We start from the raw sequence: 22,071 nt of genomic DNA, 5'->3' as shown, positions 1-22,071 counted from the left end.
TCCGGAGAAGTTAAGAATGTGGATGGCGAGGGGTTGGAGTGCAGATTGGACGAGGTATAGCGTGTGAGAGGGTTTGCGGGGATAGATTGTACTGGACTGGGGTTGATCTGACCGATTTTCTAGCTGAGGAGCAATCATCGCGGGTCGTTGATACTTTTGTCCGTTGCGGCACACGAGGTTACGAGGTTTTGAGGTTTGTATGAGGCATGTGAGGTTTGGTTCGATGTCTCGGAGTTTTCGGCGGGCATTCAGCTGTGGTGAAAAGAGGACCGGAGGCTTGTTGGGAGGGCTTAGAGCTGTTGAGGCGATTTGGCTATGAGAGAGGCGGATTGAGGTGGCAATAACGCGGGAATGGCTGTGCAAATTTAGGGTCAGAGAGGTGTGAGTCAGGAGTTTAAGGTTTTGATGTTTGGCATTTGAGCTGGAAGCATACGTTTTCTCGTGGTTTGTGTGTGGAGCCGGTTGAAGTTGTTGGTATCGCGTGGTGGTGGTGGTGGTGGAAGGGAATACATGGAAGTTACAGGGGGACGTTCATTTACAGGATTAGCGTAGAGGAAGAGCCTATGGAGGATGAAGATTTGATTTTCAGATTCTAGAATAGGAAAATAGCAACTTTTAGGGAGTAGAAGCGATTGCAGATGTTGGTGGACACAGCGGCAGTCTTCTATTGATTTGCCATGCTGCCGAAGAGTAGAGGAAAAAATGTAATTAGAGGGAAGAGAGGAGCTTGCTGGAGAGAATTGAAAACAGGGTGGGGTGACTGTAGCAGAAGGAGCGTTAGCAGCATGCAGTCAGGACGGTGCAGGAAGCAGTAGGGAAGGATGCACCGTTACCCTGCTGCTGCCGGGGGCAGCAGCAGTGGTGGTCCTGGTGGAGGTGGCCCTCCTCCTGCTCGCTCCTCTGATCCTTCCTTTCAGAATTCATCTAACTTCACTTTCGCTTCTCGGTTAGTTCCTTCTGCTTGTCGCTTCTCCCTTGTTTCATGCTTATCTATATTCTATCCACATCCTGCTTTTCCTTTAGTATCTCCTAAACTCATCTGCCAAACGTTCATTCTAGTTTGGGGTGTGTGTAAATGTAGACATGCGAATAATCTGTATTGTATTTTGTCATTCTCTGAGAGCGAGCAGCAGCGTTTCAATATGACTGTCCTTATGCTCTCTTCGCTTCTAAACTAAATCAATAGTAAGTTTAGCAATAGATGCCGCGGCATTTAAATCATCATTCGTTAGTACCGGTTTTTCTATGCAACCCCTCAGTAGTTTAGCAGGTATTCATGAGAATTTTCTGAACCCTAATCAGATTACTGTTTTCGGTATCGTCTTGGTTTTGTTGCCCTCTTCTCTGGTTATGTTCTGAGTAACGTCTTGTAATTTCTATCCTTAGGTTACATTTGTCATCCTTTATGTTGCTCTATAGGTTCTTGCCACATTGATCTTTAGCTATGGAATCATCGTTCGCGCTTTATTCGTAATGTTTCGGAACTCTGTTTAGAATGCTATTACCCGTGACTAGGTTTTGAAGAAGCTTATTTTATTTTCTCAGCTATCCTCACTGCTATTTATCGTTGTTTTGTTCATGCTAGCAGGGCATATAATCATAGCATTTAGTGCTAATCTTACCAGTGCATTAGTTCTTTCAGAATCCCGTCTTCTGATCCCACGGAAATGGTTGTTTTTTCTTTGTTTATCTTTTATTGTACTTCGGGTTGATCTTCAAGTTTCTCGCCGCTTATTGGTAGAGGTTCTCTGTGTGTTGAGTCTGATTATCTGCTCCCTAACCTCTCGTGATCATCTGAGGTTAGCATCTTCAAACAGGCTATTTAAGAAATCTTGTAATTTACACCTATTTAAAACTTCTATGCAATATTTAGGGTTTGTCACATTTAGTGAAAATCGTTTTCAATATTTGTCTGTCACCTCCATTTTTTTCCTCTGCCTTCATTTCCTTCTCGCCTCGTCTGTGTCTCGGGCTATTTAGATGTACTCAGAACGCTGATCCAGTACGCGAAGCCCTAGTTCAGAATGGCTACCCGGTGAAACAAAACTTCTAGAGTTATACCGAGGGAATAATCGTTCTGTATTGTAACATATCTCGTATTTTATCGTAAGAGATGTTCATGTTGTCCTTTCCATCTTAGCCAGGCGGCCACTGTGAACCGTTGCCAGGTTCTCGTAGGAATACCGAAGCATTGAAAGGAACAGTGTCACACGCCTTAGATGTGATCGAAGTTGGACACCACTATGATTTTATGAAAAAACCGCTTTACGTTTGGAATGCGTAGTGGAAAGTCCTTTTAAAGCGCGCTTAGTATATATAAAACTGTTAAATGCAATATGTCAAATTTCACCGCTGTCTAGATTTGGTGATTCCAAGAATTAGCGAATATATCTGCAATACGTGCAATCTGGAAGTAATGAGACGATTAAGACGGTATTGACCCCGTTTCGTACCAGGGTTTTTCGTTAACAGTATTCTCCAAGTCTTCTAGTCTAGGTCTAAAATGTAGGTATGCTGAAACAAGTGGTGTTGGACTTTTAACATGGTTAGTTGGGTTGGTCATTTGTCTCTGGCAAACAGCTTCCGAGGATGACATGCTTGAGCGTTTCTTAGAGCGGGAAATCCTTTTTCAAGCATACAGCCTTGATGGTTTATACTCTAATAGCATAAATTATTTACTACTTGTTTATTGTTATGAAAATCCATTTCACGTTTGCAGGCGTGCAGTACCACTTCAGCCCTACAAATTGCGTTGCGAAAGGGAGCCCCTAAGTGCTCGGTGAGTAAATCAACCTTTGAAATTTGGATCCAGTGTTTATTTTTTGAACTGGAGCAATGGTTTCCATCATTATTAGCCTTACAGGTTCTTGTCCTGCAATGCGTTAAGTGTTCCTGCTAGATTATCTGATTGTGACTGGATTATCATTGTATTGAATACGTGCCTTTTATTTGCAGACTGGGGCCACCAGATTTTTACCCTCCAACACCTAATTGTGCCGAGGAGATTCTGAACAGGGACACTACTGTAAATGGTTATAAAGAGCTTATTGCCGGCGTTGAGGTGAGTTACTTCGACAAACACTTATCTAATAATCCGATTGTTCAACATTAGAACATGTACAGGAACTTTTAAATTGCGTCAGTCTATGAGATCACGTACTTTTGTTGACGGGCATGGGGCATTTGGTCCTCACCGGCATGGAAGATTGTATTTATGAATTCTTTGGGCGCGCTGGTAAATTTCTTGTTTTTCTGAACACATCGATGTTCTCTTGTGATCTTGTGTAGGAAAATAGAGAATCCTCGCTGAGTTTAACTGATAGTGATGCCTTATGGGCCAAGCCTAATGTGAATCGTTATAAAGAGGTACGAATTATTATTATTATTATTATTATTATTATTCTTGTTTTATATTCACTTTTTGCTAAGCAATACAAGTGACAAGGCTAATGAATTATTTGGAGCTTATATCTGTTTGGAGGCTTACAATGAGCGGGTTATGGCTGTTAATGTTAGCAGTTGAACACTTCCGCATAGGTTTCAGTTTTTCTACTTACAAGAGGTTTTATTGTTCATGGGAATGTTCATTTCAATACTAAGCTTGTACAGTGTAAGACTATTTGGCGTTCTGTGCATATTTTTTTAGTACCTATTCTTAGTCAGTGGTATGTCTTTTTCAGTCTATTCGAAAGCGGTTAAGGGAGCTCAGTATTGCACTAATTCGGAAACGTAAGGTGAGCCTTTTTAGTGTCACCAGCGTATCAATGATTTTATCGCTATATATCCCTTTCTGTGCTTCTAAACTTGGTTACTTGTAACGGCTTAGTATGCAAGGGTATCACGAGTCGTATATTGTGCGCATGAGCATGAGTAAGGTTGTAGGCGTGTGTTTTGCACATGCTGTTGCCTGTCTACACCACTTGACGTCGAGTTGGGGTTTGTTATGGCAGTGTATTTTTTCGAGTTGACTAGCATCCTTCCCTCAACTGTTCAAACAAGACAAAGATCATAACGTTTTGTACACTAATTTATATTTGATGTCTGCAGGCTGGTCAAGTTTATGGTGTTCCACTTTCTGGCAATTTGTTAGCAAAATCTGGGGTTTTTCCAGAGCATCGCACCTGCGGAGAAGACTTCAGAAAGAAATGGATTGAGGTAAGTCTATTTTTGTTGGGATGCTGTCTCTATATTCGTTGCCTTGTTTTAACTCGTACTCTTGAAGAAATACATAGCTTGCAGTGAAGCTGTATCAATGAGCGGGTGTAGCTTTATTTTGGAAGTAGAATTCTACATTTTAGACGAGTGGTTGTTTTGATGTAGATTTAGAAGAATAATTATATTGTACGAACTTCTTAGAAAGTCAAATCTTTGGGGAATGGAATTTAGTTGGGCAATGTTGTTGGAGTCTGTTTAACGAATTGGATCATTTACCTGTTCTGTAAAATTGACTACAGGACCTGTCACAGAGGAAGAGACTTCGAGCTCTGGCCGAACATGTCCCGCATGGTTATCAAAGACGCACCATCTTTGAGGCACTTATTAAGCATGACGTTCCTCTACTTCGAGCTACTTGGTTCATCAAAATCATTTACCTTAACCAGGTCAGTCCCTTTTTCCCTTGTGTAAGTTCCATCTGAGCTACGTGGTTACCTCTTTGACCATCTATCAACCTGATTTCTTCTGGGATGACAACTTCATTAGCTCTATTTTCTAATTGAAGTTGCCCATTTTCCTCGTCACTATGTTTTCTGCTGATATGGAAATTATCCGGTCCTCTGTCAGATCTTTGTATGCTTTTCCGGCTCTAGCTTAAAATATAGCTTAGTTTTAAAACACCTTTTATACAGATGCTCATGACGAAACTATGCTTTATTTGAGGCATTTTCAGGTCAAACCCATGTCCATTGGAATGTCGGCAGGAGGTCCTGACAAATCACAGTCAAAGCGAGTGGAACTGTGGACCAAGAATGTGTTGGAGTATACTCAGTCGTTGCTGGACGACCTATGCCAGACCGGAGGTGCTTCAGGATCACACTCTCAGATCCTGTCTGTAAGAGGCGACTCCGTTGAGAACGAGCCTGATTTGCTTGCGAAATGGCGGTATATTGTGGGCTTGGCACAGTGGCATTACACTGAAGGGCTTCTTAATCGGACTCAAGTTGTTGACTGGGCTTTGAAGCAACTTCAGGTAGAGCTGAGCGCCCTAAGTATTAGTTTTTGTAAATGTCCGTTTCGTTGTGAAATGGAATTGGTTCATTATGTTCTTGTACCTTGTAACATGAGATGAATATTTGAGATGTTACAAATAATAGTTTTAGAGTAGTTGAAATGTAATTTGTGTCAGATGGTTTACTCATGGATACCATCGCTTAAATTTTTTACAGGAAAAGGAGAGTGTGGAGGCTCTAGAGCTTCTTCTACCGATATTGCTTGAACTCGTCGACGGCATATCTATGTCTCAAACACACTCACGGATGCTTGTTGAATTATGTCTTCAATGGCTCCGTAAGCTCTATCCGTTAGGGCACGTGCCTAGCATTGGTGATAATTCACGAAACAATCGGGTAGCCGACACATTAGTGAAGCTGCTGCAATATCTCGTTCTTGTCATTCCTGACACCTTCGTTGCATTGGATTGTTTTCCTTTGCCCCAGTGTGTTAGCTTGGGTGGCAGTGAAAGCTCAGCCATTGAAAGTTCATCCAACGATCTTGGCAGGGTGAACTCTGTTGTCGAAGATCGGTCTATCATGTATGCAAAGGGAAAGAGAAAGACATATTCTGAGGTTGGGGTTGTCGAATCAGTGGATCTTATTCAGAAACGTACTGCGTCTTTAGCAAGTGCAGTGAGTCCTACTCTGTTGCGGAACAATGAAGGGAAAATTGTTCAAGCTCTGGACAAAGCTTTGGAGAAAGGAGACATTGCAGGTGCCTACCGAAGTGTCTACGATGACGAATTCTGCAGTAGTGATAATTTACCAGCTGATTGGCGAGCAGATGTCACCTCTCGCACTGCTTTCAATCTTTCTGGCCCAGTTAATCCATCAGAGCTGTATCCAGTACGATTCTTGTGCGAGTGGGCTGTTTGTGATTTTCGAGACTGCCGAGGCATTGTAAGCAAAACGATACGGAAACAAAGTGCATGCAGGGACATGTCACGTGTGTATGTGGCCGTCTCAGTCTTACGGATGAGGTTAGCAGAAATGGACTCGAAGATTGGTCCTCACTCTCCAGACACCAGGTTGCCAGAACATTTCGACAGCTGCGATCCTTTGTCTCGTGGTGGTTTGCCAGTACATGTTCGGAACAGAAAGAGCAAGAAAGGGCAAGCTGTACATGCACCAATGGACCACTCTGTTGAATTCAGCAGTGGCAACTTTTCGGCGCTGCATAATCATTCTCATAACTCGATAGCAATACATGACTTGATATATGCTTGGTTGGATCAACATGAACTTTGGCAAGGAGATAGTTCAGATCGGCTACCCTTGCTTCTTTCTGAACTCGTTAGAGAGGGTTTGTTTAGTCCAGAAGCTTACGTTAGGCAGCTGCTCTGCAATGGAGTTCTGGACAGGCAGTCTACTGCTACAGAGGTAGCTCGAGCATCACGACACAGACATGTATTGCAGCAGTTACCATTCCCAGGAGGGTTGATTGGTGATGCTGTCAGTAATATCGACTCCAGGCAGTCTGTGGCCTTCCGAATGTATCGAATCGAGCGCCGGCTAGCACTAGATGGTCTGGGGATTCGACGGCATGAACAACATATCCAGGGAACAGGAGCTACCGGATCTATTGTTCGAAGAGAGGGTTCGAAAGGTTCTGAATCTAGGCCCTCTGTGCACGAGTTTCGAGATAGGAAGAAACGTCAGAAGCGAAATTTTATGATTGCAGAACTTAAACAGCTCATCGCAATCAATCTTCAATTGCCTGAGTATTCTTTTAGAATGGTTGCAAAGCAACTAGAAATGAAGGTAGGGGTTGGATCAAGGGGCTCCAAAAGGTTTTCGTACAACAATATGGGAACTAGGGATGCTACTCCAGGTTGTGAGGAATGTAGCCGGGCAAAACGACAAAAAACAGCAGAAGGAAAAGAGTGGATTGCCACTGGGTCTATGACTCCCTTAGAAGATGAGGATGAAAATTGGTGGTTCAAGAAAGGGCCACAAAAGGTTGTTGAAAATCCCATTAAATTGGAACCTCCTGTGAAAGTTGCTCCCAAACAAACCACCAGAGGACGGCCAAAGCCTGTCCGCAAAACTCAAAGTCTTGCTCAAATGGCTACGAATCGGCTTGATAGCAATCTGGGAGCATCAACCACACATGTGTTGGAACCCAAAATCAGCTGCCCAATACATCACTCAAGTCTGGAGGGTGGAACTGCAGCTCAATTGAAAACTAGTCATTATTCGAAAATGACAGGTATTCTTTCCATCGTATCTCACCAATCACCATATAGGGCTTGTTTCTGAATGTGCAGTGTAACGTTATGCACTTCCTTAAAAACACTGAGGTTGTGCTTAAGTTCCTTGGCTTTTACGGTCCCTAGGTTGGTCTCCTCATCTTACAGCTTGCTGGTGTGAAACGTACTGCTTGTTTTATTCTTATGCAGGTGATTTGCGTGCTATTGGAGAGGCTATGAAGCGTCTCAGAGTAGTAGAGAATCAGATGATTGTAAGCTGGCTGGATAGCCAACTGCGAAGCATTTTGACAAATCAAGGGATCACATCTCCATCTTTGCAAGGAGACCGCAGATTGGCAAATGGCGGAGTCTCTAACACTGATTCTGCAGACCCAGGAACATGGAGGCTAGGAGAAGAACAATTTTCGATTATTGTGTACATTATGGATGTTGGTAACGACCTCCACACGCTGATGCAGCTTTTGCTTTGGCTTCTGCCTATTTCTGGGACTATTTCGTCCCCGTCTGTCATCCATGTAAACCACGGAATCCCTGCTTATGTTGGAAGCAGAGATGGCTCCTCTTGTGCTGTGGGAGAAACAGCCTTATTATCGTGTCTTCAAAGGTATACTCATCTCATCTTGCCCCATGTTACATATTATTATGATTTGAATTTGTTTATGCTAACGGTGTGTCTGCACTGTTGTGATTCAATGTTTTAGGAAGTGCGTAGACTGTTACATGGTGGCTTGGGGATCTTCTAAAGTCGAGGCTTTGATTGTTAAAATTAGGTATGAAGGTGTTCTGGCGTCCATGGATATGCTTCCACAAGCTTTGTCTGCAGTTGTGCAACGAGCTGCAAATGTAATGGCAGCCGTACCTGGAGGTAGAGCTGGATGCTCTGCGCTTTTGTGTTACGTCCGGGATCTTTTGCGGAAGTATGGAAGCCTTGCCAATGTACAAGCTTGGGAGAAAAGTTGGAAAGCTTCTTGTGACCAACGCCTTCGGGCTGAACTCGAAGCTTTGAAAGGTGACACTGAAGGTGGATTTGGGCTGGTCAGCAGTATGGGTGATGATAGAGATGATCCTGTTCCGCCTCGTCTGACAGGGCGTCTTGTACGATATGGAAATGCAATGAAGGAGATTATTCAGCGAAGTGCCGATGCCATAACACAGATTATCATCAATAAAGAACGGGATGTGGGAGGGGAACCCGTGGAAGACGTGCTTCGTCATGGTCACACGCTTTTAGTGGGTGTGATGAATATTATAAAACAGAACAGTGGTGGCGTTTCTCAAAATGATGTTGCGCTTTTGGCCAATGCGGTATCCACCATTGTCAACCATGCAGGTCAAAGTGTGGCCAATGTTTTGGAAAACTTGGGCTATAACGCCCCTGGAGAAACTACTGCAACTGCATTGTCTGCTTTACAGTATGTCATCTAAAACTTTCCGACTTCTTGCAACATCAAGATGGGTTTGAGTGAAGTCTTAGTACCGTATTCTTTTTGTTCAATTATTTGAGTATTCACTTAGATCCAGTGGCAATGTATGCACGTGGACCATTGACTGTGTTCCGCAAACTCTTGATTGGTCTTTGTAAAGAAAATGTAAACTAACAGTTGGTACACTACGTATGTAGGGCTGGGCGCCGAACATTGCAGTTTTATGTTTATTGCCTGCATTTATTGAAGGGTGCTGTTGATGACCGCACATTCCGTATGCTTGAAGTGGCCATAGCGAATGAAGCAAATACAATTGTGCAGGCTGGAGTAGGCCATTTTCCAGGAAGAGCACCTCGGTCTCAATTTCATTTGTCGCCTGAAACTCCAGACACCAACTCGACCTTAGCAAGTGATCCCGGAGGCACCCTTGGGCGGCCTACCATGGCAGCTTCAGCAGTTCTTGCATTAGTTACAGGTCTGGTGGTCAACGGGGTAACTACCCTTGAGCGCATGGTGTCTGTATTGCGTGTGAAGGATGGTTTAGAGAATATGTATCTTCAGAAGTCTGGAAGTTTGAACTCAAACGGCAAAGTGAGTAGTATGGGGGGTAACGCAAAGACCGAGAGTGTGCCAGAAGCACATATTCATTGGTTTCGTGTACTAATTGGAGATTGTCGAACTGTACTAGAAGGACTAGTTGCAGATTTACTCGGTGAACCAGCAGTGTTGGGTTTGGCACGTTTGCAAAGATCTCTGGCTCTCGTGACTGTTTTTCCTCCTGCATATGCTATCTTTTCAGTTGCCTTGAGGAGGCAGCAAACTATTTTTGTGAACAACATGAGCCGTGAGGAGGCTATAATTCAGGCAGTTACAGTTGCAGGCAATGATGTGGTCGCTCACGAACCATTTCGTGACGTATGTTTACGGGATACTACCTCACTCTACCGCTGTCTTTCGGGCGACTCAGGAGACTCGAAGTATGCAGCCATGCTTGACGTGCAGGGTTTTGAGTTATATAAGAAAGTTTCAGCAATGGTACCGCTACGTGCCCGTCTCTTCTTGCATGCTCTGTTGGACCGGAAAATGCCAGAGGACGACACGCGGAGTCAAAATCGGTCTCATACGTCAAACGGACCCGGACAAATTGAACAAGTTGTTCAGGTATAAATTCATGTGTTCTTCACGTTCTTTTATAGGTTACTTCGCTTCTTGTTGAGTGCATATCGAGTACCTTGTTTTATATTTTAGGTTTCTGCGCCACATGGTGGATATTAAATCCTTCATGTGGGTGATGTCCATGGAATTCTGCGAGGTCTCTCTAGGATTCAGTCTATGAAGGCAGCGTTATTTTTTTAATTTCAAAAAAAACTCCTGAAATATCCCGAAGGGTTTAGGGTTTAGGGTTTAGGTTTAAACTTCTTGTGTGTTTAACACCATCTTCTGGATTGATTGCTGCATTTTTTTATTTTTTTATTTTTTTTAATTCTGAAAGCCAATAATACGGGTTTTTGTTAATGATTCAGGTTCTGGATGAACTTCAGGCTGCCACATTTCATTGGCAGTGGATAGAGCTGCGTCTACTTTTGAATGAGCAAGTAATTCTTGAAAAGCTGAAGATTCATCCACAGAATGCCCGAGAAGCTGTCCTGGCAGCTATGCAAGGTCCAGAGCGTCAGCAGTTGGATGAGTGTGAAAAAACTTTTACAGAGATCTTGCTCACACGGCTGTTAGTCAGACCTGATGCCGCTGCTCTTTACTCCGAAGTGGTGCATTTGCTTGGCAAAGCTTTAGAAGACTACCTCATATTGCATGTGAGTTATTTGAGACTCATATACTCCACTGGTATCAGGCTGGACTCTGCTTTATACTGTTATCAGTCCTGGGAGAAGTTGTATTAACGTGGGATTATATTGTGGGACTTCAATTCAAAGATTCTACTGCGATTATTGTGTTAATACTTGATGTTTCAGTATTTGTGATGAGGAAGCACTCAGGTTTTGGGATGATTGTTTGAATAGAGTTTTTGCATTTTTGAAAATTTCTTCAGAGAATGTTTTTAATACTTGTCTTTGAAGTATAGAAGAATGCTTACTAAGGTAGCGGATCATCTGCATAATGGCAGTTATTTGGTTACGCATTTTTGGTAGCAGTTTTTTCTCTTCTAAGAAGTCTCTCTGCTATCACTGCTATGAATTATCTCCAGGTGAAGTGGGTGCTGGAAAATAATGACATGTTGCTGGGTCGCAAGTCTCTTCGTCAGCTTCTTGATAACATTGCAGCAAAGAGTGTGCCTGTTAGGGCAAGGCAGGTAAGAGCATTGAACTGGCAGCCTCCCAGACCACTCCACAGAGATTCGGAAGAGGCTGCTGAAAAGAAACAGTGGTCTCTGCAAGGGGGTGCAGCCTCACCTGAAGAAGGTGAACTTGAAGACGAACGGATGGATTGGCAGAAATCTGATGAGAAGCCATCTCGACAGAGCTCTGGAACATTGTCTGGTCTAACATGCAAGCCTTTTGCAACTGAGAAGGCCTTGGCGGATTTGGTCCTTCCTTGTCTGGCTCGAAGTTCTATGGATAACCGCAATGGTTTTGCCCATGAACTGGTAAAAGAGATGAATAACCTTGAGCAGCACATAAGTAATCTCACTCGAAATAGTGGTCGAACAATAGCATCTACTTCTCCAGGAGGTGATGGTATTCTCGGCTCTAAAGGCTCCAGCGTCCGGAGAGGTGGTCGCAGTGGGATGGATGTTGGCAGTCCAGGTCTTGGTCGTAGATTCACTGGTCCCGTTCCTGAAGCTGTTCCTGTGTCACCGGCAGCTTTGCAAACATCTGTATGGTTGCGGCTGCAATTTCTGCTTCCACTTCTTCCTATAATCCTCGCTGAAAGGTAAACTTGAGAGCTTTAACCTTTGATGTCCATCAACCACTTTCTGGTCGTTTTCATCTAGTTTTTAATTTCAGCTACAGTCGAGCACGACTAGAACCATTTCTTGTGAAGAACTTACTTTCCAGTCGATTTTAAAATCCTAAAAATTGTTGAAATTGCTTTTTGAGTGGAACCTTGATGTTCAAAACCCAAAATTCCCACGTGCATTGTGAACCAGGTATTTGCTACCTCAGTACAATGCTTACTAAGGTAGCTTTATGCCGATTTCTTTTGTTGTAGGTTCAAAATCGATGAGAAACAAACCACAATTATTTTCACTCTTTCATTTAAGCTTCGTACTTTTTTATGATTTTGTAATTAGTGCATTTTTTACTCGAAAAATCTTTCAACGAATCATAAAACCTTCAGATTTGAGCTTTATCTCAGGTCGGATAGAGGCCACAATCTTTGTGTAATCGACACATAATGTGAACAATTGACGAGGCCTGACTGAGTTACTGATGCGTGGGCGTCAATGAGGGTTGGTTTACTGACATTGGCGTTTCACATTTTAAAGAGGTTTTAAGTTGCTGTTGATTAACTTCCTGTTGTGGGTTTTTCAATTGTGTTCGTGGCATGCACTTTTGACGTGAGGTCTATTTTGAAAAGTAATGACTTAATATGACGTCGTTTGCTCATACTTACAGAGAACAGCAGTCAGTGCCAAATAAGCGTCAAACTCTTGCACCGGTACTACTCCGCTTGCTTGGGACAAGGATTGTACAAGAGGAGACTGATCCATTATGCTGCTGGGATCCTTCATCTTCAAATGACTTCGAAAGAAACTCTCAAGCAACGTCTGCTGCTGCGGCTGCTTCTGCTGGTGAACCTTTATTCGATAGACTTCTGAGCATTTTGCACGCACTTCTGAGCAATACCTGGGCCGTGTGGCTCAAACCCCGCAAAGGTTCTGTTAAGCCCTTACGAGATATACCACCTTTCGATAAGGAGGCGGCCGAACGCATGCAGGTGTTTCGATTTGACATTTTACTCTCAAAGAGCATAATTTTACAATTGCCAGTTTATTTCAGAGAAACAGTTAATGCATACTCGACGAGGATTATTTCAGACATTTGTTTTGACTGTTTATGTTTTACTAACAGTTAGCGTGGTTGGCAGGTGGATCTGGAGCACATGCAGTTACCTTGTGGCATTCGCGCCCGACTTCAGGCGGCCTTTCCCCTTCTTCCACCCACTCCTGTAACTACAGTTTCAGCAGCCCCTCCTCAAGTGCCTGTTTCAGTTTTATCTCAACTGCAGGTCAAAGGATTTAACAGCACTCTGGGGGTATCCACAACTTATCCAGGGTCAGCTCAGAAGAGTCTGTACCCTCTTGAAAACAATGCCGGTAAATTGAAAGCAGTGACTTCAGCAGATTCCGAGATGGAGGTTGATCCCTGGACACTGCTTGAAGATGGTGTGGGGGCTTCAAGTGGTCCAATTGGAAGTGGAGAGGTTGGAAATTTGAAAGCATGCGCTTGGTTGAAGGGAGCTGTTAGGGTCAGGCGAACTGATCTCTCATACATTGGAGCTGTTGATGAAGAGCCTTGATTGAGCTTACCTGGCGGAAGGCCTATGCATTTAAAATAATTGGAACGGTCTCTTACAGAATGTAGGATCTGTTCCATTCCATTTGTATCATATCTCTCATGTACACCAGTCTGAGAACAATTCAACCAGGGCATCTAAATCCGTGTATCATCTGTTGGTTGAAGGATGGAGCAATATTGCTCCTGTTGCATGGGTTCTCTCAAGTTACTAGTATACATAATGAGTTGGTGCAGCACGGCCTCAGTTATATGAGCAAATGTCTTCACGCAGGTATGCTCCTCACGAAATGCCTAAGTAGCATTCGAGTCCTGTTTGGGTCAGTGAATCTTTTGGTTCGAATTTGTTTTGCAAAAGCATAAAATTAGATTCATTATTTTGTGATGGTGTTAATTTTATTTATGAGATTCAAGGCATTTAGACTGTCATAGCCACGATGTGGTTTCTCTTCTGTGGCGATGACTGTTGAGTTTGGATTCTGTGCAGACCTATGGATGACCATGGTTCGATCGTTACAGGAGCGGCTGCTTGGTGATGAAAATAGATTCTACAAACTACAAATCCGCTTTCAACCGGTTTAGTATTCCATGCATGTCTGTCCTTGTCGTAGGCTGTGTGATATTACTGTAACATGAGCGTCCCTACTTGGTCTGATGCATGTGATGACTCATCATGCATGTGGATCAATGAATCATCATTTTCAGTCATCATTACGACTTATCACATGAAAGTTTGTTGGTTTGTCTGTTACTTGACAAAGTCATTTTAAGCGAGATTCCCTTGCGTGTCAACTTTCACTTGTGTTTGTTCGACAGATTGTGTCCCCCTTCAATTCTGAGGCTTGCTTTTAAACTCTTGTGAATGAATAATTTCGTATCATCTTAGTATCTGATAGCAACTCCGTTGGCCCAACACTGTGAGGCTTTCAGGAGAACGGAAGCAGCAGCGGTCTTGATCCCGCAAACTGTCCTGCTTGGTTGCTGACACTGAATTTAGGTCCACACGAATTCAAGCGATTTGTTTATCCTCAGAGATTTAGAATCGAATGCGTCTTAAATTATTAGATGATAAAATATTTTATGTTTTTTTTGAAAAAAAACTAGTTTTACGTATTAAGAACTAAAATTTCAAATGATGATTGGAATTGGTTTCATTTGTTAATTTTTTATTGTTCTGAACAGAAAGAAATTTTAAAATATTTTTTAATGCATCAAAATTCAGCATTATAAAATTGTGTTTACTAATTTGCATATAAGTATTTCTTTCTAAAAATATATGTTTAAAGATTATTGTAAGCTTTTATATATGTGTATGCATGTATGTGCTATATTTTATTTTTGAAACAAGTACTTCCTTTTATGTGTTCTATTACTTTTGTAATGTGATAGTACATATGCTTTACAATTGCTTTATGATGTTTACAAACCATCAAATATAATAATTCTTGTTCTTAAATTTTTTTTCCTTTTTTTTTTTTTTTTTTTTTTTTTTCTTTTTCCATCAACTACTTTGTTGTTGCAAAGAATAAAAAACTTGCTTTTGTGAAAATATTAACTTTATATATATATATATATACATATATATACACACTTGTTTTAGCTTAAATTTTTAAAAATTGATTACCAATTAAAAGCTTTTATAGTTATTAAAAAAATAATGTAATCTTTACAATCTACATTGTAATACCTTAGTCTTTTTATACTCATTATTCAAGTGTTTAATTTTTCTTATTCTTTTTGTTGCTATTTATATCTACATCTTTTCTGAAAAAGGAATTTCAACCATAAAAATTAATACGATGCTGATAAAATTGTAAGTTGAATAAAATTTTAAAAGCATATGCAATGATTTTTTGAAGTTAAGAAAATTGAGAAAAATGTTGCTGTCATACCAAAACATTTTTTATTCAATATCTCATTGCTTTATAACCCTTTTTTTATTTTTTATTTTTAATATTTTTCTCTCCTTTTCATATATAATTTAATTTAACAATTTTTTTTTTTTTGAAATGTTATGAGTTTTATACTTTACTTTACTTGATATATTGTAATTTTCTACATGTGTCTATATTTGTATGGTGTGCATGTATACACAAACTTTTACAAACGTGGCAAATAAATTGTGATTAGAATAGTCATCATATTACATTTCACAATCATTAAAATTTCTTGGACTGCTACAAAACTAGGGTCCACTCAAATTTGAATTAGAACCACAATGTTTCCCATCTTGGGTACTTTGGATAGAAGTTGTCGAAAGTCTTGTTGATGGGTCTACTTTTGATTTTGTAAATCAAATGATTTGAGATTTATGTTTGGTTTGGTGATATGGCATTTTGGTTAATTCCTGACCAACTACCGCTATCAAGAATTTCTTCAACCTTATCTGTAGAAGTGACTTCAAATTTTAGTTTACCAACCAAAAATATTGATAAAGTCCTCAGTCAATTATATCTTTTTTCTTACAATTGTACATTTTCTTCCATATATTTAAAACTTGACACTTTATATTTATTTTTATTTGATTTATTTCGATAAAAACAAAAAAAAAAATCATTTGCAAAATCACTTAGTCAACATTGGATATTGATAGCAATTCAAAACGTGTATTACTTTTTAGTGTACTTCTCAAATGATCAACACAAGGAAACAAAACAAATAAAAATAAAAATAAAAAATCCCAAAATATTACTTCTAAATAAAAAAATAAAAAAATAAAAAATTCCACAAACAAATAAAGGGCCTCACCTTTCCAATTCACAACGTCCTTTCTAACACCACCGCTTTCCACCCCCAACTGAAAAAAAACACCAAGAAAAGAAGATTGTAATAGTAAAAACAAAGTGGGATATGTGGGGAATGAAACCTGCTGTGGAGGGATCGAATCAGTTCACTCAACAACGTTGCAGTTGTTGACCTAATACAACAGCAAAGCAGCATCATCATCAGCACACAACCTCACGCTAACTCATTCACACACCAACCACAATAATAAAAACTCATTCCTTCATTCTTTCATGCTTTCGTTCACTCATTCGGCAGTTGTGTGGGAATTGGGTTGAGTGGGAGCAACTCCCAAGACGAAAAAGCGGCGCTCACCGACACCCTTCACATCGTCTAGCAAAACTATGCAAGCAAGCAAGCAATGCTCGACTGCTACCATCACCTGCACCATGCGCACACACACACACACAGCTTGGAAAACCACACACACATAAGTTCTACTCATCTGTGAACTGGAATGTTCAATCATTCAGCACTGATTGTCGTCATTAGCAAACTGTTCTAATTTTTTATGAACTTTTGATTTTTGATGATTTTTCTCCCGAAATCTGGTAGCGGCATGAGGATAGTGGGCTATGAGGACGGGGTGCTCTGCGGCGTTGTGAGTGAATGCAGCCTCCACGCCACAGCAAGGAATTACCTGCCACTGGTGGGGTGCAATCAACGAAGGTGGCAAAAACAAAAAGAGGAAAAGAGCAAAAAAAAAAAAAAAAAAAAAAAAAAAAAAAACAAAAAGTAAGGAAAGAAGAAATGTGGGGCCAATTGTAGCTGGATTTCCGTTGCGTCTCCTTTCAACCAACACAAGGTTCATCAGAATATAGTTTGTATGCATGCTTGAGCAATAAAATGGAGTTTTCTAAGTGCCGCGACGTATTCGCAGTTTCCATTTGGAAACTGGGTGCGTTGCACACTCGGCCACTTTGGTGCACTTTTCAACCTGGCTCATCTGCCTTTGACCGCACGACCGCAGCGCAGCGATGAGAATCTTGTTGGCCAGCAGTTTGGCGGACTCAGTGGCTCACCGCGAAAATTCTAATTCTGCTTCTAATTCTGCTTACTCATCCTCACCTTTTTTTTCTTTTTCTGTTTTTACGAAGGAATTAAAAACTACTGCAGCAGTCCTTAGAGCTTTGTTTTGGGACACCCAAAGGCTGAATCCACGCTGTATGTTACCGTGGTCGACTCGTCACTGGACCGGGTCGTCAAGGTTCAAATTCTACCCCGAATCCTTCATTTGATTGCATCGCGTGATCCCGCTGGGCTCTTACACATCGAGAAGGCGCTACCACGCCCCGATTGGCTTGTATCTTCTCAAAATTTGAGCCCCGTCTGAGTATTTGCATGTTGGGGGGTTCGTGCGAAGTGGATGAGAGGGGATTTTTCTACTCGCAGAGTAGTAATTGAAATCTTGCGATGGGGATGTCGGTATTGAGCATCTACTCGTATCCGTAATGCGAGTCGATTGAGCTCAAGTCGCGGATTCGAACGAGGTATAATTCTAAACTGCAGGGACTGCTGAAACAATCACTGCGTGCTCCACGTGAAATCGGCGCTCTGCCTTCCGTATCTCTGTCAGTGCAACGCGGAGAGAATCACAGAATTTGCAATTACGAGTGCTGTATAGGTGCTGTAGAAATTGCTTCAACATCCAAGATGTGTTTGAGAGGTTTCGTAATTTTCCCGCTGCTGGCGGTGCTATACTTGGCTCTCGCATCCCCGATTCTCGCCTTCAAAAAGGCAGATTCAATCCGCAGAGCCACCTTGGGAACGGATTCATGGAAGGCAGCTCAGGAAGCCGATCGGATCGATGCACTGCCGGGGCAACCGCCAGTGGAATTTGCCATGTACGCAGGGTATATCACAGTGAATGAGCAAGCTGGCAGGGCGCACTACTATTTCTTCGTAGAGGCTGCCGAAGAGCCAGAGAATAAGCCTCTCGTCATCTGGCACAACGGAGGTATGTATGCCAGTCCATCATGTCAATCCTCACTTTTACAATTCTCTCGCAGGCTTCTGGATCTAACCCATGAACGTGTGCTAGATTTTATTCGCTGTCTGCCGATCATTGAATGGTTGTCGCGATGCTGCAGGCCCAGGGTGCTCTTCAATTGCATATGGATTTGGAGAGGAGCTCGGTCCATTCTTCATCAACGAGGGAGGTGAAACACTCCGGCTCAATCCCAATGCTGGAAACAAAGTTGCCAACATAGTCTTCGTCGAATCTCCCGCTGGGGTGGGCTTCTCCTACACCAACACCAGCAACGATCTCTACACATCTGGCGATAATCGCACAGGTACTGAAATCCCGAAAAGTGTTTGAACAAGTCAGACTGACCAACTTTTAGCCCATGCTTACTAATTTCGAAACCAACAGGCTCCAATTAATGCGATATATATATATATATTATGTTCTTTACGGGTCGCAATCATGCGCGAGGAAACTGAGCTGTGGATATCTAAATCTAGTTTTCTCGGCTTGTTCAGCATATGATAACTATGCTTTCGTGACGAACTGGATGAAGCGATTCCCCCAGTACAAAGGACGCGACTTCTATCTCTCGGGGGAAAGCTATGCTGGTACGCAGCTTCTGTTCCTCCTCAAGTCGTTTGACTGCCGCAAAAAAACACCTACTGCGTGTCAGGAAAATGTTGACCACATCCTAATGAAGTGATTTGTGAGAGCAGGGTATTATGTCCCCGAGCTCTCCAAGCTAATCTACGAGAACAACAAAAACCTCCCTGATGCTGACAAGATCAATTTCAAGGGCTTTATGGTGGGCAATCCTGTGATCGACACCTACAGCGACAACTGGGGGTACATCGACTTCCTCTACTACCACGCCATGATCAGCGACCAACTCTACGCCAAGATCAAGGTCGTGTGCAACTTCCAACGCAAGAATGCCACTCTCTCCGACGCGTGCGTGAAGCTTTTGTACTACAATGCCGACGAAGAGCAAGGCGAGATCGACCCTTACTCGGTGTACGCACCGGCGTGCACCTCCAACACGACCTTCGGTGGGAATTTCACCGGCCATCACCCTCTTCACACTCCTCACAAGAAGCTGTTCAATCCGGTTCTGGGCCACTTCCGTAGGGAGGAATACGACCCTTGCACGTATGATTACTCGTTGATCTACTTCAACAGGCCGGACGTGCAGAAGGCGATGCACGCGAATACGACGGGAATTCCATATCCATGGGTTGGCTGCAGTGATCCCTTGTTTCTTAACTGGAAGGACTCGGCGACCACTGTGCTGCCCATCTACCAGGAGCTTCTCGAAGCTGGCTTGCAGTTATGGGTGTTCAGGTGCTTTTGCTCAACTTCCCTGCATCTAGATCTCTCTCCGTGTGCCGAAACCACGTCCCCCTTGAGATTTTGTGTTCTATGTTGTGCATTCACTGAAGAGGAACTGAAAATAACCTGTGGGTCTTGTGTGCATCATTAGTGGGGACGCCGATAGCGTTGTTCCGGTGACCGGCACCAGATACGCCTTGAGCTCCTTGAATCTGCCCGTAGTCGTTCCATGGTACTCTTGGTACCACAACCTGCAGGTAATTGGGATTCATCTACCCCTAAACACGACTCTCGAGTTTTTGAACCTCCTCTTTGGAATTCTCCACTAATTGTGCAAGACTTCCATGGTTGTATTCGCAGGTAGGAGGTCGAGTGATCGTATACGAAGGAAACCTGACACTGGTGACAGTTCGCGGAGCCGGACATGAAGTGCCGTTGCTGAGACCCGAAGAGTTCCTGCAAGTATTCAGCGCTTTTCTAAACCAATCACTCTTGCCAAGGACACCATACCCATAAACCTGCAACCCACCGCAGCCCATGTGGTGGCCACAGTGGAACCAAAACGCATTATTTCTAACAGCTTAACTCTCACCTAGATCATCCCAAAGTCTTCACGTTGTGGAAGAAAACAAAGGGGGACGTCCTCTCGTAGAACTCCCTCTCTCACCACCACAATCTGCGTGGGGCTGTTTTGTGTTCTCCGCAACGGCATCGATATTCGGTGCCATTGCCACGGTCGTGATCTACGAGGTGACCACTACAAGGGACCAAAAACTCGCCCCTGCTAATTCAACGCAAACAAATGCTAATTCCAACCTCATCCGCATGCGCACCTGAACGAAGATCTGCGGCAAAACGCAAGAGCAGAAGTTCTGGTCCAGATCTCCAATGACGTTTTTTTTTGTTTTTTTGAGGTTTTTCTGTGTTTTTCGATGCTTTTGTTTCTCCATTGAAGAGTATCAAACTTGGTGGTGGTGGTGAATGTGGTCCCTTCGTAGGTCTTGGTCATGCCCTGAATCGGTAGCATCTACAGTTATTTTTATTACTGTAGATCCACCATTTTTGGTGGCATGGTAAAAGTGTTGGATTGAACACGGTTTTGTGGCCTTGTTCTATGCTCTTGTGTAAAGCCGAGTAATGTCTATCAAGGGAAGAACTTGTATCTCATCATGTAATAAGATATCCTTTGCAAAATCTAAATGTGCAACTTGTATCTCATCATGTACTTTGTTTATAGTTATTGCAAATGCCAATTGAATTGGAAATTGACATTGTAAGAAGATAGTAAGGTATTTGTTTTCTTAAGAAGAAGTTGATATTTAAGGAATGTTGACTATTTTACTTGTATGTGCATCTCTAATAAACTTTGCAACAATTGATGTACATTTGAGATGGATAATAATCATGCATGTGCAATTGTACAAAGATTAGCGAACACATTTATATTTTGCAAAAGATATCTTAGACATTGTATTTTAGTGCCAACTTATGAGACAACATACTTGGCAGTGTAAGTATATTAGGAATTCTAATCTATAAGTCATTGTTTTATTGTCTTATATTAGAATTGTATTTGTTGATAGTAAGCTATGTTTTTAAGTTCAGGTTTAGAATGCAATGAATTTATTAATGTTATTTAAAAGAATATTTGTTGTAGTTGATATACTTCTATTATCTACATAGATGGCTTTATAAAAATACATGTGTAAATTAAAGAAGATGTTAATAAGGACTTTAAGGAATTTACAAACTATAATTCTTTAAAAGAAACCAATCTTAGTATTAGCCATACGAACATCATCTTGAACATTACTTCTTTTTTGGCTGAATGATGATTTCAATCTATTGCCAATGCAAAATATATATTTTGAAAACAATCAAGATGGAAGAAATACTTTCTAATTCATACTTTTCAATAACCTAAATTTTTTAGTAATTGACAAGAAAAAATAAATAAAAAGAATCCATCAATAGAACTTTAATTGCTTAAAAAAAAAAAAAAAAAAAAAAAAAAATTATAAAAATCACCACGCAATACTATGACCTTACTTCTAAAGAATGTATCCTATATTTGCATCAACTTCCATAAATTGTATCAATGTTATACTAGCACTATATTCTAAAGAATAAGCTTTGATATACAAATAATTTTAATCCATTCAATCCATTCAAAAAATAACTTGTTTAATTTGCAAAAGAATCCTAGAATTACTACATGTACACGATTTTGTATCTTTAAGTCTGATTTAGATCCAAATTAACAATTGGTCCTCTCTAAGTATCAATTTTTGTCTTCCTTTGTAATTTTTGCTAAAATACATTCTTAACTTTTCCTTACATATGCCTATATTCTTTATTTTTCTAATCTACCTTGTTTTGCCTTATTTATGGTTTTTCAAAGTAAGTAGAAGTCCACTTTGCAAAATGGTTTTGCAAAGTGCAAATATTAGCACTTTTTATTTATTATCCTTTGACTATTATTTATATTTATAAGATAATTTTCTATAATATTTTGAAATAAGATCTTCTAAAATATAATATTTTCTTCACTCTTTCATATATTAGTCATATTACATTTTTGACAATGTTAGATATTTAAAAAAAATAAGTATCATATATACTTGATGGATAAAAAAAAATGTGCTTTCACAAGTACTATAAAGAATCATT

General features: G+C 41.3%; 2 protein-coding genes across 2 annotated transcripts; both read left to right on the top strand.

Annotated features, from left to right (window-relative positions):
• The first annotated feature begins 57 nt into the window (after positions 1–57).
• LOC112276852 (mediator of RNA polymerase II transcription subunit 12) lies at positions 58–14,111 on the top strand. Its single transcript, XM_024508619.3, has 17 exons — positions 58–946; positions 2,720–2,779; positions 2,956–3,061; positions 3,289–3,366; positions 3,681–3,734; positions 4,048–4,155; positions 4,455–4,601; positions 4,889–5,188; positions 5,385–7,419; positions 7,610–8,024; positions 8,191–8,832; positions 9,042–10,005; positions 10,368–10,655; positions 11,048–11,733; positions 12,420–12,741; positions 12,892–13,593; positions 13,807–14,111. Exons 1-16 carry the CDS (start codon positions 822–824, stop codon positions 13,321–13,323), a joined length of 6,762 nt encoding a protein of 2,253 aa, XP_024364387.1. The 5' UTR covers positions 58–821; the 3' UTR covers positions 13,324–13,593; positions 13,807–14,111.
• Positions 14,112–16,963: 2,852 nt separating this feature from the next.
• LOC112276853 (putative serine carboxypeptidase-like 23) lies at positions 16,964–20,595 on the top strand. Its single transcript, XM_024508620.3, has 6 exons — positions 16,964–18,060; positions 18,194–18,397; positions 18,588–18,680; positions 18,789–19,413; positions 19,553–19,658; positions 19,762–20,595. The coding sequence occupies exons 1-6, from the start codon at positions 17,757–17,759 to the stop codon at positions 19,915–19,917; spliced, it is 1,488 nt and encodes a 495-aa protein (XP_024364388.1). The 5' UTR covers positions 16,964–17,756; the 3' UTR covers positions 19,918–20,595.
• The last annotated feature ends 1,476 nt before the right edge of the window (positions 20,596–22,071 follow it).

This window comes from Physcomitrium patens, chromosome 24 (genome assembly GCF_059467195.1).
Source record: "Physcomitrium patens ecotype Gransden chromosome 24, ASM5946719v1, whole genome shotgun sequence".
Classification (NCBI taxonomy): domain Eukaryota; kingdom Viridiplantae; phylum Streptophyta; class Bryopsida; order Funariales; family Funariaceae; genus Physcomitrium; species Physcomitrium patens.
The sequence above is the reverse complement of the archived record's forward strand: the minus strand, read 5'-3'. Positions and strand labels throughout refer to the sequence as shown.